This window comes from Bombus fervidus, chromosome 6 (assembly GCF_041682495.2).
Source record: "Bombus fervidus isolate BK054 chromosome 6, iyBomFerv1, whole genome shotgun sequence".
Lineage (NCBI taxonomy): Eukaryota > Metazoa > Arthropoda > Insecta > Hymenoptera > Apidae > Bombus > Bombus fervidus.
In genome coordinates this window covers 1,919,477-1,946,404 of record NC_091522.1, presented here as the reverse complement: position 1 = coordinate 1,946,404, position 26,928 = coordinate 1,919,477, and the positions used below count along the sequence as shown (strand labels likewise).

At 37.4% G+C, this 26,928-nt stretch overlaps 1 protein-coding gene across 2 annotated transcripts in view; it reads left to right on the top strand.

The window, feature by feature from the left end:
* The window catches only part of Nolo (ADAMTS-like no long nerve cord), a 235,344-nt gene that overhangs the window by 151,668 nt on the left and 56,748 nt on the right, over nucleotides 1-26,928 (top strand). For both annotated transcript variants that reach the window (XM_072005441.1, XM_072005440.1), the window contains exons 4-5: nucleotides 6,152-6,204; nucleotides 9,126-9,225. In XM_072005441.1, the coding sequence (XP_071861542.1) occupies nucleotides 6,152-6,204; nucleotides 9,126-9,225 (153 nt within the window). The remainder of the gene's footprint in view (nucleotides 1-6,151; nucleotides 6,205-9,125; nucleotides 9,226-26,928) is intronic.

Here is a 26,928-nt window from a genome sequence, read left to right as displayed (position 1 = left end):
CAAAGCTGGTTAAGAACTTGCTTTGTACACAGCATTACTATAAGCGGTTCTATTTCGTAATGAAATAGAATTTTCAAATGGAAATCTTCTTTATCAATATTATAATTTTGCAAGAATAGTATTCCGGTGAAGGAGTTGAAACGATAAACGATGTAAGTGTCAGAAGCGAAAATTTCCAGTAGAAATAAAAAAAAAAAAAAAAAAAACGCATTTCTCTAATCCAACACGATCTAAAAGGTAAAATAAATTATCTTAGCGCACGACTTTCTGCCATATTTCTATTATATAGTGTCGACGATAAATATTATGACACCCCATTCGTATTTAGTATAAATCGAATGATTTTTATTTCTTTTATTTTCTAGTTATTCCATTTGCATCATATGTGCCCTATAACGTAAAATACCGAATAAAATAAAATTTGTTAGAGTTTTCCAATAAATGTAACCAACGGATATCCTTATATTTCTATATGTCCGACAGTGTGTATCCCGTTTTACAGAACAAATATCGTTTCTTCATATTTCTCTCTACCAACGTCCAACCAATTGTTTCAACTTCTCAATTTCGAAAGCAGACATCTCTGGTTAAATGGACGCAGAAAAAAAGCAATGACGCTTATCGTGGCTCGCCTATAAAGAATCTAGGAAAATCAGTTGACATTTACTGCGAGCCGGGCTTTCGTCGCCGTTAAATCTTCCGAGCGACGATCGAATCGTTCGATTTATGGGATCGAACGGGACTGGACCACGGGGCCCACGGTGCAAAAGCGATTCTTATCTGACACGCACGCGTCGCTATCGCCTCCAGCTGTGAATCTCGTCGCAAATTGGCAACGAAAGAGGAGTGTTGAGTGGCAGACAGAGACGGATACAGGGTCATACAACCGGATACCAACGGGAGAAACCGGAAAGGGTGGAGAGGGGAGGAAGATGGAAATAAACGAGCAGAGAGGACAAGCCAATAGGCCGATAGGCGATCTCTCATTCCGCAATGCGGGCTTTCGCACCGCCCTATACATATATATGTGCCGCACCATGCTAGCCACTTTCCTTCCCGCCATTGCACTCGCTTCCTATACCCCGTAGGACCGATGATCGGCCAGACAAATCTCACCGAAACGATTCAACTCCTGGACATTCGCCATGGATCTCTTCGGTCGAGAAACTCTACAACGTTCCTCTGCGAACCGGTACAATTCGAGAGGAAATCGACTTGTTGGTAGCTTCTTCGCACGAACAGTTAATAAATATAATAGGATATAGCGATTATAAGCTATTTGTGAGTTGATAGAAAATCTATAAGTTGCCTTTTGCTTTCACAAGGGTAGGTAATTGGAAGATTTCCGTTGTCGTTGATTCATTAGAAATTGTTAGATTTTATCGTTTATTCATTTGGTTATTTCAATAGTATGTTTATTCATTTAGAGATCGATATATATATATATATATATATATATATATATATATATATATATATATATATATATAATGAAACATAGTATTCTAACGATTGAAAATGCAGAAGTATTATTCTGATTTTCGAAAGCTAAAAGTAATTTTTCTTGTAGATGATCCATTAACAAGTGCAATTGTTTATTTATTAATACTAGCCTTGGTAAAGCTCAATGGATATATTTGGATCTAGCAAAGGTGTAAAAACGCAAAGTTTCGCCATAGGCTGTAAGTACTTGCTCGGACAAGTAAGAATACGCTTTTCGCGATCAATGGACCGTGTAATAGCGAGGACAAGGATTAACGCATGTTGATTTACCGACGACAGTAACCTAGTACACAATAATTGGTGTATTTAGGTGGCAAATAGGACGTTAGTGACTCATCGTTGGCTCATTCATCTTCAATAACCGTGAATTGCGCTCGATTGCTCAAAGGGGAGAAATTCCTATCTAAGATACCAGATTATTATTATTCACATTGCGCGAATTAAATTACTTTGAAAATGGAAGAAAAAATTCATATTTCCAAGCTACAACTCCGTAACAACAGACAGAACATCAAAATTCATCCGTTAAATATATACCGTTATCATCCTAAATTACTCTTCAAACTGTTCAAATGGTATAAGTTCTGTTAAAGAAAGAAAAAAAAAAAAATAATAAAAGAATAAAGAAGGAAGGTAGGTAGAAGAAACATACGAAAGTACGGGGAAAAAGGAAAACGCATAAAAAATGAGACGGGAAACCGCCACTTCTTTAATCAACGATTCAAACAGCGAACAAGCCCGCGAACTTTTAACAAATGAGCGCGCCCTGGAGCTTGTTCCGCGCTTTTTTAATGAACCAACTCCGCGAATGTTAACGCGCCACGTACCCGCGACTGCTGTCACCGCGTCGTCTCGTTGCACTCGCACAAACTTTGCGTCCTCTCGCGAAATAACGCGGCACCGACCAACCCGAGAGGGAAGATAAACGAGGCGATCGTTTTCGAGAGGCGACGTATCGTCCTGTTGCGACGTCCAGATCGATGCTTCAATTATTTTCTACGAAAACCGATCTCGTGTCGCGAAAATTCGACGATGAAGCAAACGAAAACCAAAAAAAAAAAAAAAAAAGCGAAAATACCGTTAAAAAGTATCCGCCGTATTTTTTCCGAGATATTCGACGTTTCTCGTCAATTGCGCGTGTGTCCTTCGAAGATAAATCGAGATAGAAACGCTCGTTTCTTTCACTGTAATTGACACGGTTATGTCGTGAGCAAAAAAAAAGAGCATTTTGAAGAGAGTTCTTTTCATGTAAAGAGTCGTCGGAATTCCTCCTTTTTAATGTTTCTATTCAAAATGATATCCGAGGAAAAATATTGTCAATTTCAGAGGAATTGCAAATACGTAGATCATTGTCAAAGTAATTAAATAGTAAATGAATATAGTTGAAGCCTGTTGTAGGCAAGAAAGAATCCAACGTGGATGTTTCAAATATTATTATAAATAAGCGTGATAATAAAATAGATAATTTCATCCTAGTATTATCTAGTTTATTTATGATCAACAAATTAATTGCGTATAATTAGTTATACAAAGAAATCATAAAATAGTGGGTAGAAAACAGTGACTCGACTAACACAAAAATAAAGAGAACCTGAACCAAGCTCAGCCACTCAAATTTGCGCCATTATAATTTACTCGAGCGTGAAATTATCGCCCATTACACTTGATCGTCGTATTCGCGTCAGGATTAAACGTGTCGGGAAACAGGCAATGCAATCAACCTACATATACTAGCAAACAAAAGAAACAAAATGATATAATAAAGATAAACACAGAGGAAGAGAGTAACAGACTCTCTAAAAATAAATTGCAATAAATTTCAGCGTTTGACGTAACACGGGGGAATCTATATACAATACTTTCAGCCCCTCTATTACTTTTGTTCTCCCGTCTATCACTCTTTTAACTTGCTTTTTCCATAACTTCCCTTTCTCGCTGAATTATTTTTTTATAGAGTTTCAGCTCTTCGATCTTTCCCTTATTCCCTTTCATCCCTTCGTTCTCTCTATTCCTCTTTTCCTTCACGATGTCCTCCTTTTCGTTGATCCACTCTTCCCCGCTCGCGCTCAGAACGGTAGTCGGATAAAAAGGATTAATTGTCGGTCCCCTACTGCTCTTTCTCTCGGCCGAAAGCCGATACAACAGCTCATTATCGGGTAGCTCAGCTAAAGAGAGCGAACGATCGAGGGAAAATCGTCGGCAAGATATTCTATATTTTATTCGAACAACGTTCGTGCCTCGAACCACGAAAGGGTTAACGATTTCACGTGAATTTACCGTTTAGTAAATTTTAATAATCTTGTCCGTGATACGCTACAACACGGTTTATTAACGACAGATTTCTTCGATGGAGATCGATTGATATAACATAATTCAACGGGATAGTACGCATAATCCTGTTCGATAATTGTAATCGCGATAACCTGAATGATAACTGTGACAGGTGAAGGTTATCGGCACAGTATTTTAAATCATCTACGATATCTCTACTCTCGAATTAATACCCCCCCCCCTCCCACGATTACGTTAATGAAGTTTGTTCTTCTTTATCAAATTTAGTACGGAAAATTGTAATAGATTTTTTATTTGTTTCTTTGTAATCGTGTAGATATCTGAGGGCCGTGTATGTGGTTTCGAATTTCTTGTTGGAAATAGGAGGGGCGGGAGGTAGAAATTGCAGGACGATACGATGTATAGGAGGTGCACAAGCATTCCTCAAAAATTGAAAACCGTCCGGCCCGAAACAATTGAGGGCAATAACTAAACGAACTTCGTTACGAAAGGAAAAGGATGAACGGGCTCGTATTTGTTAAGCCCTCCGCGATCGAGAAACGTGACACGCGTATGTTCTACTTCGAAATGGGAAACAAGTGGAAAAGCTAACAATATGTTCCAAAGAATTTCTATGTAACGCAAGATAAAGCGAACGATGACACGACTCGCTACGATATTAAATCACCGATATTTTTCCGACCAATTCTTTCAATCTTAATATCATAAAATTACAACTTTGCGCAAAGTTGATTATTTTGAAAAAAGAAAAGAATCGAATCAGGTGTCGTTTAACGCGTTAGAATGCTTCGCCGACGTTCCCGATTTATTTTCTGCAGATTCTGAAGCGATGATCGTAGCAACTGCTCGCCACCGCGAAATATCCAGCCTAGAATTCAGCTCGACGAGCCTCGAGCCGACTGGTAAAAGTGAATTTTCGAAATCCGCTCGGTTCGGCTACGAACGTGCCGAGCATTACGATATAGAAGCGCCGAAATTTTTATCACGTCTCACGGTGAACTTATTGCTCCAAGAGGGATATCGATGTGCAAGCCAGCTCCTGTCCGCCTCACAGACGAGATTTTTCTGTTTCCACGCTGTAGAGAAACGCTAAATACTTTGATATATCGCCGTTCTTACGGTGCCACTTTTATCGGCAAGCTTTGCTCTATACGCGATTCTCGACACACATTCTCCAATTCTTGATACGACGAATCGGATGTACGTCATTTTTTGCGCTATCTTTTCTTTGAACGAGATAAATCTAGAAGGAAGTTTATTAATTACACTACAAGGATCTCCGATCATCTACGTTACCGGTCTTATTATTACAATTAAATATATTTCTAGAAATCCTATGCACATATTGTTACATGAAAATGAATTTTAGGATAATTCCTGTACTGTTATATTCTGTTCGTTTATGATTCTTCTTAATTTTGAAAATGTTAAGATAAATTTACGTGTTATATGTTACATGCTTGCTTATGTAAATATCTTGCTTATGTAACGATATATGTACTTGTTTTGATAAAATTATTCATGATTTTAATGCATTATGTCCTCTTTAGGAGTATACAAGAAACAGTACGATTTTGTTAGTAATTCGTTAGAAAATATAGTAATTCGAGGATGAAAAGGTCAATCGTAAAGGGACAATCGTAAAATCTTCTTAAAATGGAAACTATTTTATTCATGTAACTTCATAAAACATTTGATTATCGATATTTTAAAATCCTATCGTATTCACGATTTCAGTGTGTCTAATTTAAGACTGTGCAAAAACCTTTCATCCGTCATGTCATCCACGTACGATTCATCCTGTCCCATACGAGCTAAAAGCAGCAATTTCTTGGATTAAACATAACCTTCGTGCTTGACTGGAATAAAATTCATACTTTGAAAGGTTTTTGTTCGTAAATCTCGAGCATAGACAAGAAATATTTGACAAACGGGAGCAGCTGGCGGAATGGGGGGATTTGTCGTTGTACGGATTAATTGTCCAACAATTTCATGAGGGCTGATTTAATTACCTATCGAATATTGCTGTGCATCGAGCATTGTTTTAACGAATTCATTCGCTCGCGACGGATCCTCCAATTTCGTTAAAAGTAACGCACGGCCGCGAGAAACGGGACAGTTTTAGAAAATACAGCCTCCGATTAATTCGCTACGCCGAATAATTGAACGTCGAATTTTTCTCGTGATAAATGATAAATGATAAATGATAAATGATAAACGTGCGTGCACGCGTGCCCATCCCTTTTATCAAATTTATTCCGCGGAAATGGGCGTTTCATTTGTACAATTTAATCCGAAATTTAACAAATTGCTTCGTAAAGGAAACAAATACCGACAAATTGTTTTCTATTTTCAGAGCGTCGTATGGGGCGAATGGTCACCTTGGTCCAAATGGTCCAGCTGTACAAGGTAAGCATTTTACGCTCTAGATTTGACTAGATGTATTCATTGATTGATACGATAGGATACACTTTCGTTCGTAACTATTTGTACACTCGTTCTTTATAGCTCAGTTTATACACATCTAAGCATTTGTTGTAAAATATAATTTCATTAGAAAGTTGCGAAGAAATGAGAGTTAATTTTTGAAAATCAATAATAACAAAGAAACCTATAATTTGTAATTATCAAGCCTTGTAGAACTACTGTACTTTGCTATTTGAGAGACTAATTGTAAGAAAGTACACAGGTTAACGGTCTTCTAAACTGATAGAAACATTTCCTACGCTAATACAAGTTAATACAAGTTATATGTAGTAAATAGACAAACATATTGTCGTCGAGTCTTTTTAATAGATAAAAAAACTACTAATTATTAACTTCTCTACGTTTCTGGTGAAATTCGCATAATATTATTACAAATTGATCAAAGTATCCGAATTCTTACGAACGATAGTGTAAATGATATTAGAAAATACGGAAAATATTTTACATAACTGTCGGGAATTTTACTATGATTCACTGCAGTAAAAACACATTTGATTCATCTCACAGAAATCCTCGTTTCTGACGACAATCACTTCTGACCCTACTGCTTATTCATTAATAACGGATTGTGAAATTATTCCGAGTGACGTAAGAAACGATAAATCGTGATTTCCCTATTACGACTACTCTTCGATTATACTTTCTTACAAATCACTCTCTTATCTGCGTTATGTCGCATTTACAATGATTCTTAACCTTCGTAGCTTTATCACGTGTTTATTATACTAAATGAAAAGCCAAATAATCATCTCGTCATTCATATTGTAATTTCTTTTCTACGTATCGAGAATCACGTTTTTGCGTCATTTATGTAACTCTTTCCATCGCTTCCTATAACGTAAGCCAGTGATAAATGTTAGAAGGTTATCACAAGACTGCGGATGTCTATGCATTTATAAGAAATTAACTTAGCAAACATCCTCCATTTTGTAAGAAAAATGTAAGATCGACGTTGTTTGGTATGATAAAGCGGCGGGTGCACTGTCGCAAGATAGAACCGATCGAAGGACTAAGTATCGCGTCGCGGCGCCCTTACGTCGGTGGAATGTTAAACGTTTCAAAACTCATTTCGACAACGGTAGAGTTCCGGTGGCGGACGTTGGAACGGCTAGATCGTTTTTCAGCCGACCAGAAACGGCCCAGACTGCAGCAAATAATTTATGACGCTTACGACTGGTGAACTGCACTCGCCCTCCTGGAGGAGCTTATTGTATGATGTACGGTGCCGTACATTCGACGCGGCCAGCCACGGCCCTCTAAATCTTTGTTCGCCTTCCCCGATACAATTATTAAAATTTTTTCCCTCCATCGACGCATTACCATCTGATTTGTACCACTCTCTTTTGCCAAATCCACGATATATTGTGTATATCGCAGAAGTTTGGTATTTAGTATCTCTCCAAATTGTTGATATTGGATAAATTCATATTTTCTTATAACGCAAATTTTAATTATTCCGATACATTCTTCAAAATTTCGGGAACAAAATTTCGAGAGAAAATATCGATCGTCTGAAATCGGGAATCGAATGTGCGAATTTTTCTACGATTCAACGACTGTAAATAATAGATAGATACAATTTGTCTAACGTTTCATGTCTTAAACTTTTGTCATTTTTAGTTACCGTTGCCACTTTTGTATACATAGATTATCGTGTATTTTTAATTATTGTTGTTACTTCTGTGCTAAATTATTCTCCATTTTTACATGTCATTGCTACCATTTTCTTACATTTCTCCCTATTTCCGATCTTCAAAATTCTGTAAATAATATATATATTAAGGGTGAATACATTTATACAATTTCACAAAAGTAATAGCTTTCAGGACAGGTATACTACATCAATAAAGATTCTTTAATACCGTCAGAAAATATAAGGGATTAAAATAGAAATAATGTGACGTCAGATTTATATGTATATAAAAATATTTAAAAATCAAGCGAAGGTCCCTCTGAATTTTTTTAATTAACCCAAATATATTATTTATTTTTCGAAACCGTTGGAATTCTACGATATATTTTATTATCGGAATAATTTTGCTTGTCTACTATTAAAAGAAGAATTAGCTTGTCTAAGATATTTAATTAATTCGACAAATTTATTTATGAAAGATTTTAAGCAACCGTCTCTCTCCGTTAATTAGTAAGTAAATAAAGAGTGAAAAATTAAGAAACAGAGAGAACGTTTGGAAAACGGGATACTTGTAGAAGTAGTTGCCCGAAAAGTTTCGTTGTCGCGAAATTAAACATCCTTTATTCGTTTAATTGACGTTATCGTTTAGGTTCTGTTATACATATACTGTTCATTCAAGTTTTAAAGCACAGCTACATTTGAAACAAATTTTAAGTAATGACGTCAGAATTGCGAACTACCGACCCGTGTGTACCACAGGTACAAGTGCTACTTAAATTCTCGAAACGAGTAATTCATGATCAAAGAAACCGTATGATCTTCCCAGGTGCTTCGAATTTTCCGCTTACATGTTCTAATTCCGACCAGTTCTCTCATAACTGTGGAGATACACGAAGTAAAAGAAACGAAATAATAACGTATATACATTGACAACGTATATTTCACGTTCAATACATTTTTCTTTAAATTAGGATATGATATTGTTACATCTTAATAGCATTAGTACAATTATACTTTGTATCATTAGAAAATCTTCGCGACAACGATGAATACAGAATACAGAATACAGAATTTCTGAATTCTTTGCTTGTTTACATAAAATGATATTTTTGTGACAAAAAGAACCAGCGTCAAAAATTACACCTATGCTCCTTGTTAGTCTCTTCGTACGTTGTTTTTTTTTTTTAATTATGCTCGCCCTACTTCGCAGGAGCTGCGGCGGTGGGATTTCACGACAGCAGAGGCGCTGTAGGAGGAAACCGTGCAAAGGCAGGTCGTGGAGCACGAAATACAAGATCTGCAACCCTGAGGTGAGTCATTCAGCGAGAGCATCTTTTTCATTACTTTTCTAAACGGGAACACTTGCATTTGTCACAAATTTTCATCATCTATAAACGATCGTCTTTCCATTTCGCGATTTCTTCGTCTTTGTCTCAAAATCGCTACCAATGAACAAACACCGATGAAAAATTAAATACCAAATAAATCACTGATAGAAAAACCGCTTCGTAAAATTATTTTTACATCTAACAAATGAGAAAGGGAGAATATTATAAATGTAAAAAATCTTCATCATCCTATTAAACAATTCAAAATTTCTTCGTGCAATTTCCTCCAACGAAAAAACAAAAATCGATCAAAAGTTAAACGACGAACCAAAAGGAAAGAATATTCACATAAAATAGTGGCGTAAATTCAATTATTCCACAATCAATATAATTCTATTCCATCGACAAATACTTTTCTTAATAATATTCCAAACGAGAAATGTTTACAACTATGAACTTGAATTCTTGAATCATCTCTAGACAATTCTCTAATCACATGACAATTTCTTTACACCCGAGGAAGGAAAATTCGATCAGAAATTAAACCACGAAACAAACCGATATCTATTGGAAGAACAACCACGTGAAGCAGTTGCACGAAACAGATAGCAGTATCCGTCGAACATTCAGTGTACTAGCCTAAATTCAATTATTCCCGAAAGCGGCTGTCTTATCAATATAATTCTATTCAAGCGACTTGCCGCCGTAAGACTGTAAGACAGAGAGTGTAACGTATAGGAAACAGGCAAGGTGAGATAGAAGCTCCGGAGCCGTGGAACTGGTTGCACCGTGTTTCCTCTCTGTCCTTTATCGCGAATGAAGCGCGCAAGGCGAGGAGTAAGTTGTCACACGAGTAGAAACGGGACAAACGAGAACGACCGAGTGACTCTCTCGTCTCTCTGTCTGCTGTTCGAGCTCCGGTAACACGTACATCCACGTGATTATAACGGCACCAGGGCTCCGGGTCTGAGTAACTGGAGGAAATTTGCGGTTCGCGCAAACAACGAAACGAAGTTAACTCCGTCGTTTAACTGGCAACTTTTGAAGCTGCCTCGCAGTATTCCACCGCGATACGCCGTCCTCGATTCCCTCTCGCTCTCTTATACCGCCCACGAACCCTTCGCCACGGTCCCGTTTATGTAGGCGCTGGAAAACGGGATTTGCTTCGCCAACCGTGTCTTGCTTAACCCTTTTCACAAACTTTTCTCTAAACCGTCGTGAATTTAACGATTACAAGTGGATTTTATTTTGTCCGTGAATCATATCCTCCATGATTAACGATGGATGTATATAGTATAGTGCTCCGGGCATTGTCACATATATACTCGAATCGAAAAAGGTTTGTTCATCCTATAAATAGGGAAATTTTATTCAAATAAGTAAGTGTTTAAAAATTTGTAGTCCTACTTGGTTACAGAATTCGTAGTATCAACTTGGTTGCACATTACCTCTGAACAATTACAAAAATGTCTATTCGAGCTATGTCGTATGTATAATCATACCGTATCTTTTATTTTTCATCGCTGTTTTAAAATTTTCTTTTCATAATTCAGACATTAGAAATGTTCTTCTAAAATTTAAAGTATTTTATAATAGAGAAAAGGGAAGACTGAGCGGATAAAGTTGATAGAATCGCTATAAATGTTTTGTTAAGAAAACTGATTACCATCGAATCAGGCCAGTGTCTTTTAATCGAAGACAGGTTGGATAAAGTTTTATTTTAACTTTGTTCACAGCTTCGATTCTTCAATAGCGATCATTAAGTAGAAATTACGTATAGGTAATCTTCGTTTAACTAGCTGATAAACGAATTTAGCATTAAACAAAGCCGAAAAAGAGTATTACTTCCTAAAGACATCAAAGCAGAACGGGACAAAAGCTGAATATCTTTCTTCTCGGTGCAAAAATCGGCGAACAAAAGGAATCTTCCGAACGAGACACATCTTGACAATCAATAGCGACACTCTCGATCTGCGCGATAAACAATTTCCACCGGTGTCGCAAACACGCGTGTATACACGTATACTCGCACGCACACACGCCATCCGTGAAAGCTCAAAACGGTCAACCCATCATCGTCAAGCGAACAGACAAGCGGTTTATACGTCAAAGAACGGCTCAGGTCGCGACTCCGTAATTAATTGTTCGTCCCGTTATTACAGCCTTATGCCAACAGGGCTCGGTCAGAAATTACGCGAATTATCAATTCAAATTCGACGCGTGACGGTCAGCTGCGGCTGTCACGTATGACCGTGTCCCGAGCCTGCAAGTGCATCGAATACGTGCTGCGCTTTCCAGCACCCGGCCATACCCCGGGGGATGCATGGATGCAGCTGACCCGACCCACATTCCGAATCTGGGCCGAGTTTCGACCCCGTCCACGGACACACGTGGCCGTCCTTCCCATTGATATCTGCCAACTCGATATTCCGTCGAATTTACCCCGGCCATTTTTCCTTTCTTCCCTTCCTTTCTATCCTCTTCTATTCTATCGTTTTCTCTTTTTTTTTTATCTGTCTCTTTTCTTCGACATATGCCGAAGGGTTGCGTATTGTCTTGGTCTCGCGTGTATCCATCCTGCCACTTTGTGTGTGTCCACGTCGGGCAACACGATTCCCCGAAGAAAAAAGAAGAAAAAAAAAAAAAAAATGAGAGAATAGGAAAAACAACGGAGTGAAAGAGGACGGAAGGGTGGGTGACGAGCGAACCGCAGAAAAGTAGCGCCGTTGCGGATCGTAAATTCAAGGCTGAAAATCGATGTCCTCCACCCTCCTGCTGCCCCTTTGTGAAACTTGTAAACGTATACGGTTCTTGTCCCGGCGATATTTTCCCTTTTAACGTAACCTCCCCTGTTAGTCCTGCCCTCGTATGTTCGATACCTCTGATTAATTTAATGTTTGATTTTATGTCTCTCTCTTTGTCTTCTTTTTCTTTTTTCTTATTTGCTGATTTTATTTTATGGAAAAGGAGAATCGTTGGGGAAGGTGTTCTTGGTCGGTGGAAACTGCGGTCTCGTTCACCGCAAAAGTGTTTCGGTAAAACGTGAATTGGTAGCTTGCACCGAGAACTTGTTAATTTGTTGGGGGTTGATTGTTTAAGAATAAATACGGCACGAGGATGGAATTTCTTATTGGAAAACGAAAGAAGAAATTGCCGTTCATTATTAGCGAATCGATGGTTTGGTTATTTGTATTTCATTGCGGAATTTCTTCCCGCGGATCGATGAGCTTTATGAATATTGCAGAGCAAAACAAAGCACTCCTGCCTGTGGAGTATTGCGCAATGGTAATTACCACGGTTGATGGGTAATCGGTCATTTCCGATGCGCATCACGACTCGATATTCCTTCCTTCGAATATCTGTGTATTCGCCGTGGCAATTTACTTTTCAGCCTGAAGTATCTTTAAGCAGTAAGAATTCACCACTCCACGATATTGCCTCGCCCGTTACGAAAGGGGTGAAATAATTATTCGCTAGTCTGAAGAATATCTCGAACCATTACCAATTACAATTGAATACAATTGAAAAAAAAAAAAGAAAAAAAAAGAAAGAATGTATAACGCCCCATTTGTAAAATAATTCAATTAATATCTAGGAGGCTCAAGATTCTTTTACAGTCCTTTCTAATTATCAGCAGTATTAAATTCCCATATTGGATGAACCATGTTTTATAATCGAATGTCTTTGAGTTAATTTTACAAATTACAAGCCTACAGGATATCCTGTTTCGCAAAAAACAATAAAATTATAAAATATTTTCCTATTTGTTAATTCATTAATATTATAAGTTGATCAATTATTTCTCAAGATCAGGAAAAATCTTTCAAATTCGATCAACACCATTCACATCCATTTTCCTTAAACTGAATTATCCTCTTACCTTCGCAACACGTTACAACAGAAGATTAGCAAGAAAGAAGAGTATTTATGGCAAAGAAAGCTCGTAATTGTCATCGAATTCGGTTGACGCTTTAGACACGTTCGGAATTATCTTCAACTCGATTTTCCAGGGCAATCCTGGCTTCCGTTTCACGTATGGGTCTCGCGTCGTTCAGGCATAAAATTGCATCGGGAATTTTCGCGAAACGGTCTCTCTTTTTCTCTTTCTCTCTCTCTCTCTCTTTCTTTTGGACCTAAGGCGAGAAGTAAGCGAGCGAAGCTTGGTAGTCGTGGCCGTCGTGTGACCGACGTGACATTTCGCCCAAGGGTCGACGTCGCGGCGGCCGCCGTTGCTGCAAGGCGAGAGAACCTGCACTCGACGTTCGTAAATGCACCGCCAACAAAGCTATCGATAGGTACCGTCCACAAAGGCAACGTCGATCTTGCCCACCCCTTTTTCCACCGCTACGGCCGCCGCATACGTAACGCGTAATATCTCTTTCATTTAACCGGCCCGAAACCGGCTTTATTGGGGCTTTGTTGCAACGAACGATTCTCTTTCACACGCTCGACCTAACCGAGAGACCTGTAAACGTGCTGTCCATTACGTTCACGGAATAGAGAAGCCGAATAGAGAAATAAGTCGAACAAAAGTTTGCACAGCAAAAGTAGAAAAGAGAGAGAACTCTGATCTGCAGGAATTCCGGCGAGCGTGAAATTTGCCTCGAGGGAACAGCGCCGTGAGTATTGGAACGACGCAGGGATTAATTTGAAGAAATCACTGCCGGATAGGATTTCTGGAAATCGCGATCTTTACGTCGAAATTCAGTTAATTGGAATGTTATTTAAAATTGTTTGAAAAGATGACGATTGTATAGATCGAAAAAATTTGAAATTAGGTTCTTGGCTTGGCAATCTTTACGCGAATAACGATCTGGTTGGAACGTAGGAAGATAAGTAGGTAGGTTATGTGTATTACGATGAAAAGTAAGTAACGAACAGCGATGGAAGATTTTTCGAATGTTTCGATTCCTTGACGAACCTTATCTTATAAGATAAGAAGTCTATCTTATAAATTCGTTTACTTCGTTGCTGCTGGGTTGATTGCATTCTAAATTAGATTCTCGCGACCTTTGCACTGTCCGCGGAGCAAATATCAAATCAGGACGTTTATTCGTCGTGAAAAGGTGACAGAAAAATTGCTCGACGTTCGAGGTCAGCATCCTATTGATACAATTTTCAAGCCTTATCGCACGAATTTCTTATGGGTACAGCTCGTTCCTCTTTCGATTTATAAACTATTCGTATACATGAATCATTCGATATGTCGAAAAGTCAGGCCCAGAGAACGTCCAGAATCTGCCGTATTCCATCGAAAAATTACGTATTGGCAACTTGGACGATTCATCACCCGTTGCAACGGGGATACATCGCGACGGCCGACGTCTCGTTCAACTTTCTCGACTCTCCGTGTAGATCGGTCATCGTATTGACTATTCATTTCATAGTACTATCGAGAACGTTCGTCGTCAGATCGTTTAAGAGTTCCGTCACGTTTTTCATGGGACAAAATGACACGGATTCCGCGCGACATCTCTCATTCTGCCTGATGGACAATTTTCTCGGGCTCGTAAGTGCTCGTTCGCTACTGAGCTTTTTATGATGTCACATCCAATCTGCCCCACGCGATTGACCCACGCACGTTGACGCGAAAATACTTGCCCAAAGTATGAACGAAGCGTTAAGCTCGACGACAAATCCGGCTATGACGACCAGTGTCGCCCCTATATCACACGAACCATATCCTCGTAAGACGGAAAACATAGATTCCATGACGCTTTTTATCGATACATCACGGATCAACTGTGGTATATCCTTTTACGGCGATCTTAGAAAGGATTTTGATGATAGGATTTAGATGTAGACGATTTGGATGATCGTTTTGACGGTGAAGGAGATCATGCGTAAAATCATAGAAAAATCGTTTAATCTTTTATCACCCTATTTATTTTTTCTCTTGAAGGAAGCAGTTATGATTAATTAGAAAATCTGTGACTTCTTAAGAGGGATATTAGGAATTCAAGACTGTTATAAACACGAGGACATTGGTGTAACGTCATATTTTTACGAATATGATTAAAAGAATGAAACTCGGGTAAGAATTTGTTTCATTTACATAATTAGTGCCTACTACACTTTGCATATTTTCTGTGAAAATTATTGCTGTGAAAAGAGAAGAAAGAAGGAAAGGAGAAAGATATAAGTATCGGATAATAATAATACAACAACATGATGCAGTAAGGATAGAAAACGATATCTAAAAAATGTAGATGAACGAGCGGGTAACTTTCAGGTCACGTATCATAAAAGTTAACTACCAGGGAAGAAGAAAACAAATTGCCTTGAAAGTTAGGCATAAATTTCTGACAGTCTCAAGATTTATTGGTTCGAAGGTTACTTGTAAATTTCTCACAAAGAGAAGGCTAGAGGGTTCCATAAAAAATTTTTCTTTAGATTATTTCCTTTTATAAATTCATAAATATTATTTATATAACATAGATGTAATTTTTATCAGAAAAATACTTCAACATGATAGATAATTTTAAACGAGTGAATATTCACACTTTATTGCATTGCAGAATGTATTACATTCCAGAATATAGAATAACGGAAGGATTTACTAACGCTTTTCTACGTGGAATTTCGTCCGTATCGGGCGAAGAGATTTGTTTTTCCGGCAAACGCAGCTACGATGCCAAACAATGGCGCGTTGATCAATTTGCCTGGCGTGAAATAAGATACGATTGTCAGGTGGATCGAATTAAGCGTAATTGACACATCCCTCGGCCAACGTGCAATCCCGACAGTCTACACTTGCTGCAGTTTGCGCACCGTTACTCCCCTGGAATTCGACCAAATAAATTTATTTTCCGTTTATAATGGTGCCATTTTTCAGAAATTCGCGCGCATGGCCAAGCAACGCGTGAAAACTACAGGCGACGGTGCAACGCGTCGCAACGACATAAACCGACCGATATTACGTTCTTTTTATTTAAAAAGAGAAGCATTTCTCGACCCCAATTACAAATTAATGAAAGTCGTAAGTGAAAAACCTGATAAATCACATTTCCCGTCTTTTATGAAAGAATAATTTAAAAACTCAATATGCTCGATATTTGATATTTAGATATTTCATTTTAATATTTAAGCTTCGATATTTAAACACCTATCATAGAAAATATTATGTACATGTTTGATAACAAAGCGCGTGTTTGATAACACATTTTGAAATTTCATTGTCATTGCAATAAAATATGTCGCAACTATATTGGTAAAATTGAAAATCAGTCTGAAACTGTATGACGACAAAGCTAGAATATTATCAAAAACAGACTTATCATATCTTGACCGCGTGATCTTCAAATGGATACAACGGAGGGCTAATGACAGTCAACAATGAAAATCGAAGAGGATTGCGTGAACCTTTTATCAGTGAGCAAACAAACAACGAGCGAAAGGAAACGTGGAAGAAAAAAATCTAGAAATATTTGAACGCGAGTTAAGCTCGAGATCAAAGCGATAAGGAAATAAATTTATCGCTCAGGCGGAAAATAAAACGCGAGATTACGCCGGGCTTTATCGCCGACTTTGCAGATCGAAAGATTTACGGAGCTCGTTAGCAAAAAATAAAACAAACATAGAGAAATAGAAATACCTACATAGAAAAACGAGAAGGATGGAAAACTAGGTAACGGCGAGACAAAGAGGATGATGGTGAAGGTAAAATGTGGAAAGAGAGACCTCGAAGCTTTCGTGGACGTAGAAAAAGAGAATATAGAAAGGTCGTGGAAAGAAATGAAGAAGAAAGAGAAAGGAAAAAAACTATTAACGCGTGGCTGGTGATCCTGTGCAGCGATACATTTCAGAGGACTCATCAGTCTCCGAATGTAAATTTGGCTCGCGGACCTGATATCCAACCGCGGTTAATACAAAACCAAGGGAAGGATTATAGTGAAAGGACGGATTACGTGGACCGGCAACCGCGAAATTGGAAAATTTATGAAAACGTCGCTGGTACGTTGCGCTCCAACTACACGTACAGATATAGAAACATCTACAGGTGTATCGATATATCTCCCTGGGTATTTATAAAGTAATCGAAGGTACATTAGCCTTGTGAAATATTAATAGCGTGCACGCCCTCGATCGCGAGTCTCTCCGCCATTAGAAGATTCCCGGTTCCTCCGGGATACCATGACGGACAATAATTTACCAGCACTACGATAAATTTCACGTTAAAATCCAGCCAGAAGGGATTTACGTTCGCGGGCTACCGAAGAGGACCCTACCTTTCGCGCCTTTCCCCCCTCGATCCCTCTCTTTCAACTGAAATTCTATCTCTCTTCTTTTCTCTCGTTTACTTTCCTATCTCTCTCAGCGATCGTCACTCCGTTTGTCTTGCTTTCTTTTTTTTTTTCTTTTTTTTTTTCATATCTATTATATCGACGATATATTGATTTATACGATTCCTATGTGCAATTGTTTACGCGACTTTGTAATAGAAAATACTAGGAAATATTGAAAACGTAATTTGTTTCTTTTTATCGAAGAATCATACTGTTCCATTTATTTGAAATATCGTAGAGCAATCAAAGTTATGTAATTAATTAATAGAATTAGCATAGTGTCTCTAATTAAAGTTGACAAATGTGATATTAACATTCTTTCCTTTCTAAGCGAAAATACTTAAATCATATGACTGACACCCTTTGCAAAATCACAAAGCTTCTGTAAAAAACAATTTTTCAAAATCTTATTTCTTACTTTTACTTTCTATACGCTGAATTATATGTCTTTTGCGTGGGATTAATAATGTGAATTTATATCTGAAAGCTAGAAAATATTCAGAATGTATTTAATCTCTTTATGGATCGTTGTGTTTTGTTTATTTGAAATATTTTAGAGGATTCTGATTAAAAGTTACCGTTCTAAACAAGGATATTAACATACAAACATAATATCGACATTCTATCCTTTTAACTAAAGAGGATAACTATCCTCTATCCTTGTTTATTCTAATTATATTTAGCATGAAACTTTCGTGAGGAATAATACTTAAAAATTCCCTTTCGTTTTATTTACGATTATTAATGATGGGATTTCTTATATAAATTTGTAAACATTAAAGCTAATTTGTTATTACATCTCATTCCTTCATTTAAAACGAAGAAAGATATAACAAGTCATATTTTTATTTTTCATATGAGACAAATTTTATATAAATCAAATATCATAGCAATCAATCACCTATTATGAAAACCGTGTTTTCAATGGGATTGTCGTGAAAGATATTTACATCAAAAATATTGATTCCTCGAAAATATTGGTTATCATATTTTAGATATTAGATTGATTTTTTCTTTTTTTTTTTTTTTTTAGCTATGTTATAGTGAACATCAAAATTTCAAACATTATAAAGAATCAAAGTTATTCAACCAGTTAATGAAACAAGCACTAAAGATTCGTCTATCCGTTTCAGATTGAAACTTACAAAAATGATAATATTATTCATTTCACTCTAAACGAGGATATTCAAATCACACGACGTTCCTTACTTGAAGCCATAAAGCTCTTGCAGAGAGGAATTCTTTGAAATTTTGAAGACGGTTAAATCGAGCGGGACAGGGCCCTGTGCCTGGGTACTTTTTCATTCTCTATGTCCCCGTGTGCTCCTTTCGCCATGGACAAAAAACTTATATGCATTCAGATACGGGAACGTTAAATAATTCCCGCACTTTCCGTATCAATTTCGTTCTTTGTGCTTGAGCACGGGCCGACTGCTGGTTATATTAAATCCACGCGACGGCATAACGGCGGGAGTGAATTTTTAAATTCCAATATCCAGATCCGTGCGTGTCCCCCTCCTCTCAAAAAGAAGGAGAGAGATAAAAAGAGGGAGCTGAGAACGTTGCGAATGTCGATATGATTTCATTCGTTTCATTTTCAAAGGTAATGCGCTATGTGATAATCGACTGGCATTGAAAGTGTTCCAATGTAATTGGTAAACGGGTTTGCGAGTTAAAGTTTCACGAATTTTCGAACTCACTCACTCTCTCTCTCTCTCTCTCTCTCTCTCTCTCTCTCTCTCGTCGATACAGAGAATTGCACGAAAATGTTTTGACAATCAACGCTTAGTAATGGGACCCTTTTATTGTCAAGCTTCTTGAAAGATGATTTTTCTACAAATTGTATCTTTGAAATGAATGATGATGTTGATATGAAAATTTAAGAATATATTGAAGTAGCTTTTGACATCTTTTACTTTGACATTGTGGCTATCCCTTTACGGACGTAATACGTATGTAATTGTTATAGTGTATGATTATTTTCTAATCTGTGGTAGAAACCATAGTATGCTGATTGATTAGCAGTTGAGGAGATAAAAATTCAAGATAGATGATAGAATATATGTATAAGTATGTATACAGATGTTCGATGAAATTTTAAAATTAATTACAAAATAAATAAAATAAAGATTATTTGCAAAACTAAAGAACTACAGGAAAAACCTAAGAAAGAAGAGTAAAGTGGTGGAACTGAACTAGAGGCAGACTGTTACTTATCTACTACAGTTTATTAGTATGATTAATCTGTAAAGGCTTTTATGATTTCAAGTTTACGTTGATCTATGGTTTCACAATTGTTCTGTGTTCGGTTTAACTTCCAGCAGAATTTTTATTTGTGCTTCGACATTTATTAATGACTCATTTCCGTGACCGCCTGACCATCGACGAAGGTCGACGAGTTTAACGTGGGGAAAATTGAACTCAAAGTTAAACGCGAACGTTTCGCGTGGAAAATTCTACATTGAAGGGAAACAATTGACGAAGCATCGTCTTCTTCAGTTCCTGTAAAAACTTGAAGCACACGAATCACGTTAAAAAGTGGATTTTCTATCCTAGAGTTGAAGAAACACGAGAGAAGAATGCGAGTGAAGAAGAGAGAATACAAAGTGCCTTCCATTTTCCAGCCTTTCACGGTCCGGCCGCAAATTGCTCCAAATTCTTTATTCTCACCTCACTCAAAGCGTCTTTCGTCCATTATTTTTATCTTCTTTCATCCGTGCGCCCGAGCTGTTCGAAAAAGAAAAGGGAGACAATGCCTGTGTACCGGAACCTTTCAGTGAACTGTGTTCTTGGAAAATTGAATCGGTTCGGCAGAAAGTTATATTGTGATATTTTATTTCAAGTTCGAAAGTTCCTCCCATTAAAAGACTGCAATTAGCTTGACAAATCATTATTAATGGTTGTATTACACTATTAGCCTATTGGGATATAGAGAAAATATGCGCTAAACTCCTAATATAACAAGAATATCAGCAATAATGTACACCTTCGAACATTAACTTCGTACAAAACCTTCGAATGCCTTATTATACGAAATATTGTTCGTGTAATTATTTTATTTATCTATGTTTAATACACACCGTAAATCACACAATATACCGGAACATACTTATCCTGCTCGACAAGCCAACGAGATGAAACTGTAAACGGAGATTCGGGAAATCTCTTCGAAGAGCTAGCGCAACATCTCATGAAATAAAAGAGAGAACAGGATCCCCCTTGGAAGAATCCTTTGACCTGCGAGTACTGCCCTAAATATTTCGATTCCAGTGCACGTGGTACAATAAAACGCGGATTTTTATTCCTGTGTCTAGGATACTTAAAAGATATAAAATCAATCGGTCCCACGTGCATGTCGCAACCAACTGCCACATAGTTGTAAATGATTCGCGGATATCCGTGGTGACCTCACTCTTGTCCCACGTGGAAGGAAAGTAGATAACTCGGTGATTGATTCTCGATTCACTTCCTACTGACAGTGACTATATATTCTGAATGCAGATTACGTTCGTCGTGCGCAGTAGTACAACATAGGCATCCTTTCGAACTATAAAACTTTAATTCCAAATAAATTCTTAATTTTGCGAGTGAATTGCCTGATGTTTGCACCGGTATAGATTATTCAAGTTTCGGTAGAAATGATTTTTTCATTGAAACGATATCGCATGAATTTGTAATTTGCTTCCCGACAAAGGACCACGATTTTTTTATGGAATTGGAATAATAAAAAATCGTAGGGAAAAGCGGTACGATAGGTTTTATTGGAGTAATTGGAATTTTATGAAGACGTTAATATCGCATTTAGGTGTGTCGCGGAGCGACGATGTATGCGTATACGTATTCGTTACGCAGTGTCGTAAAGTCATGGAAGTGTTACGAATGTGACGCTTTATGCGTCTGCTAATTGTCGTCTGTCGACGATGGTACATGTTCTGTGTGAAAATTGTGAAGCGTATTTTCAAAAATGAAATGGAAAATAATTCTGTTAGCTATGCTAGAACGAATAGTGTTACGGGAAAACGTTGCAACGACAAATCATTATCAATGAAATGAAAACATTGCAACGAGAATAGGTACTACAGCGATCATGGTTTGTATCTGCTATAAATATTAAATTGTTTACGCTTCTGATTACGGAAAGTTTGTTCATAGCTTAATATATACAGTACATAATTAAACATACATATTATTATAATAATTATTACTTATATAATAATATATAAAGTATAATAATTATATATTTATTGCTGTTCATACAAACAACATGTAGTACACATATCGCGTTAGCCTGTAATGAATTTTCCCTAAATACGTACACATATTTCAGAATACGCTAGAACAAACAGGTACTATAACGAATGAGGTTGCAGAACCAATTATGTTAGAATATTTCATTGTATTAATTATAACATTACTAAATAATAATAGAAGGAATGATAATAACGAGGTATAAAAACTTCCTACGGATAATGGAAGTGAATGAGGTACGAATACAAATTAATATCTATTACAATATAAGAACTTCCGCGTTGACGTTACGAAAGGGTTAATTTGCGTCGTGTCAATGTTCGTTTACTTTTAAGTTGAAGCCAGCGCAATTATGACTACATTGAGGTATTAATATCGCATACAGTGGGAGTGGAGCATTTGTTGGTCTCCGTTGCGCCGGCGCAATTATAAATAATAGAACTTCCTCACCATGTGAAGTACATTTAACTCACATGTAATGCATTCCTTCCGGTTCCGTGATGTCGACATAATTACTAGCTGCGGAAATTATCGTTGCGTTTGTATTAAAGCTGTTGGCGAAGCGCTCTTCGTTGTCATGGATTTCGAAAACTATAAACAAAGCAAACTCGAAAAATTGGACGGCCAGACATTGACTACTCTGCACACTCGTATACATTTCGTATATATTTTGTTATAATAAAAATTCAATTTGTCTCTGATACTATTGGGTCGCGATTTTTACTGAGAATTACGGGGCGATTATAAGGAGGACACTCGATAAAACCGAAAATTTAATATCACAACCTTCTCTGCCGCTCTCGAAAAAACATTTCGACCAACCTATTTTATCTTGCGAATACGGTCGCAGTATTTCACGTTTTAAGGAATTCTCGAGTGTTCTCCGCGCCAAACAATCCTATAAACAATACGAAAACGATCGGATCGAACGAGCATCGTCGAGAAGCACGAAACGCGTAGTTATGTTAAGCGAAAAAGCAAAGAGAGAGAGAGAGAGAGAGTACGACGAAACGAGCTGACCGCATTTTTGCCCATTAATATTCGGCCTAGAACCCACACACTTGCCGCATTTACAATAAATTATTCACACTCAGACGCGGAAAGGCGATCGTTGGATGGAGAAGAAAGACGGCGCAACGCGGACAGGAAAGGCCGAATGGCTGAAAGAATCACGAGGGATGAAACGAGTGGGAAGAAAAAGGGCCACAACATCATTAGCATAACGAAACGGAGATACGTGCTGTGAATCCAGATTTCCAGCCCTCTGGTTTCCCTCTGTCTTCGTATCCTCGGCCGTACTCTGTTAACACTGGTAATGGGCTAGTGTGTATTTCATGGCGGTGGTTCCCCTCTATTTTGCTCGCGGAGAAAAAAGGGAAATTCACTAGACGACGGAAATGTAAGAAAGCCGCTAGAGATGTTGTGCTTTCAACAGTAACTTGACGAGAGAAGTTTAAGATTTTAATGAAACGGTCTCTGTGAAATGCGGATGTAAACATGCGAACGACGATGGTAGAATAATGAAAATGGTAGAATAATAAAAAGATATTGGCTAAAGATATGTTCTATTTTATGTTTGAATATTTATATATAGCTAGTTATCAATGTGTGAAATTGTCTTTCATGGTGTACAGTCTAGTGGTGTATTTTGGACCAAATACAGATGATTGATAACCAAATTGATTACAGTGAAATTCCATTTATCTGAATGCATTGTGAAGGACATTCATATACATATATAAATTATTCATACATAAAATCAAATAATATCATACAGTGATATTCATATATGATATAATATAATAATAAAATTGATAATAATTGATCGATTCTCCCTTCTGCTTATGATTTTCTAATAAATAGATTCGGTCGAGAGTTTGTCTAATCAGATAATGATTTCTTCGTCTTCGTAATAAATTTTCCTGTTACTCTATCAAAGCTAACTATTTGATTTTTCAAGAAATTCACCAATCATATACTACAATATGACTTCTTTCTGTGATTATATTTTTTTGGTTCGTATACGAAAATTTCTTTAAATATACGAAAATATAAATTTTCTATGTGATTGTATAAGGGTTTTTAATATTTTTACGTATATTTGAAATTGTATCCTATATATCGTAGTATAATCTGTAATTAGCCTCATTTGCATTGAACATTCCGGCGGGGAAAAAGGGAAAAAGGGAAAAAGGGGAAAAGAAAGAAAGGCAGGGATTTTCCAGGCGGAATTAAAGATTGTCGGAGAACATTGTGTGTAACTCGTAATTAGTAGCGGGAAATTTAGTGTATGAATTTTCGAGAAAAATTAAAGCGGTTCCTAGAGTACTGTCGCGGCGTATAAATGGAATTTTTACGAAGCTTTCGAGCGAACCGGGTAAAATCGACTTACTTTATTACTGAGAAAATGAGGGTCACAGGCTCGCTTCGTTCCGAAAATGAAAAGAGTTGAAACAATGAATCAAGTCCATCCGGGTACTCTACATCTATTAGACCTTGAATTAAACTTAAAAAATCACATTCATGGATTGAGCATCGAAATCTAACAAATGTTATTTCTTTATATTGGTAACTGAGATTTTTCCAGCCGAACTAGATAGAAATTGAACTGCTTAGATAGAAGTTTAATGTTATAACTTAGTGTACACGATAATCCAAATGTGTTTTTGCTTAGAGCACGGTGATATCTGGCGATTAAAGTTGATCGAACGCTGGAAATTACTCGGTCGTTATCCGTTAAGCGAATTACGCGAGATCTGAAAATGTCGTAACTACGAAGTTAAAGCTATATTTACGTGGAATAATGGCGTATGGAGTATACTATATTATACTTAGATTCTCCGCTTTAAACCTCGTTGAATCTCGTCGGACTAATAGCGCTTAAAACTTCTCTCAAAGTGCGGTCAACCTTAAATTACAACAAGCTTCTGTGTTCCGTATAGATTCGAGTTTAGTTAGTAAAATCACTGACATTCTTTCACCAACATTTTCTACTTGCAATATAAATTCACGAACCCGTTCGTAATTTTCTGTTTTAAACAAACTGTAATTTTCATAAAAACAGGAAAGAAAAATAAAGGAACGGCAGACAGAATAACAATGTAATGGCGCCGGTATGTTAATATTATTTCGCTTGCAACGTTGCTTTCACGTCGCACTTCTCGTTACCAAAAAACAATGCCACGACAATTGCTCCATCGAAAATCGTTCGACGGTCGGAAATTAATTGAACGCAACGCGATTAACGAAATAACGAAAATACATGCTTTTTGAGAGGCGTTGAAGTCACCGGCGCCGTCGATCTCAAGTGCGCTATGAAAAAACACAAGCGTGTTTAACGAGGGCATTATGCAAATCCTGGAATTATGATGACCAGAAATTACGAGGAAAAATTACGACTAAATTTATGATGGTGAAAAAAGAACGATAGAGAAAGGATGGGGAAAAAAAAAAGAAAAGAAAAGATGGGATAGAAATAAAGGACAAACCAATCATAGTACGAGTTTCACGAATTACGATATTCCTCTTGAATCAAACAAATGGCGAGACTGGTTTTGTCGCGTAACTCTCTTTGTTCGCGCAGTCGTTCTTTACACCACCGCAAAAATAGGAATAAACCGATCGTATAAAGGCAGACGATGATGCAGTGGACATTAATTAATTAGTGCCGCGTATAACGCGTACGCGCAACGCCTCGGGATCGAACATTATCGCGTTAGTAATTCAGTTACCACTGATTTTACAGCGACAACGTTCAACGAGCTTTACAATAATGAACCACGACCAACTCGTTCTCTTGATAATAATAATATATCGAAATATCGGTTTCCATCGGTCGGTCAGGGATAGTACAGTCGAAACTGTACGCAGACACGGCTCGCGTACGTCTGTCCATGATTTACATAATATCGTTTTATTAGGACAATTAGAACGTTGGTAATCGGCGAATCTTTATTGCCATTCGTGAACCGCAATCGCAACAACGTTGGAAATTGATAAAGCAGTGATCTTCGATATTTGATCGATGTTTTCGCAGATGTTTCAAAGGGAAAGAGAGGAAGACTAATTTGTTTAGTTAAAGTAATACCGTGCGATGCAATTAAGTGTCAACTACTATTCCAACCATGTCACTGGTATAGTCGTTATTATTTTATGAAATGAAATCCATATACGGGCCACGGTGTTATTATCGCTATAACAATGTAGCCTCGAACGGGGTTTAAATTAAAGCAAAGAATTATTATTAACGCTGGAAACGAATATCCATAGTGGTTTAGGGAGGTAAATAGATTCGATGGATACCGAAAGAAAGGAAAGAAGGAAATTAAAGAAATATACAGAGAAATTGGTGTCCGTTTTTCACAGTATTTTTACGACAAAGTATAGATTCATTTCGATAACACGAGAACATTACCTACAGTTATTTCTAAGCGTAACCGCCGTCCAACTTTACACAGTGCAACAACCTCGATAATGCATCGATGACGTCGCGTATAACCGTCCACGAGAACAGACTACTGCCGACACACTTCCGCTTTCCGGGCGATTAATTTTTTACGATCCAGTTTGATACGTCTAGAGGCTAGGGACGAGGAACTTTTGACCCGTTTACATGGAAAATTTGCTTCCCTATTCCTTGCCTTCCTCTTCTTTTCTCCCTACGTAAAGTCGAGGGGATTCCTCGGCTTCGTGAGCCATAACCCCGCAAAAAATCCACCTTTCATCGTGTCAGCGTTAGAAGCTCATCTTTTTGCTGTTTCTTATCTCTAATAAAATTAAAAACATATTCACACTGGCCGAATACTTAAAAAGTTATCATGTTCGTTTTTATATATCCATAAAAATGAAATTGTAAGCAAGTTCGAGTGCAGGTTGAACGAGCAAAGATTAAATAAGAGAATTAGGCAAATCAACAGTTTCGAAGAGATTCGAGATTAATATTTCATCGTTTCATTAAAGTCGATCACAATATCCCGTCAGAGCCATCAATTTATTACATTGCCTGAATATTACATTCTAATAAATTGTTTAGGAAACCAAAGAAAATAACCTGAATTTAACAGGTCACGTTTTACTTGCAGCTAGAAATAAAAAGGAATATATCGGACTTCGGTAATCTCTACTTTTGCGACGATTAATAAAATGTCTGCTT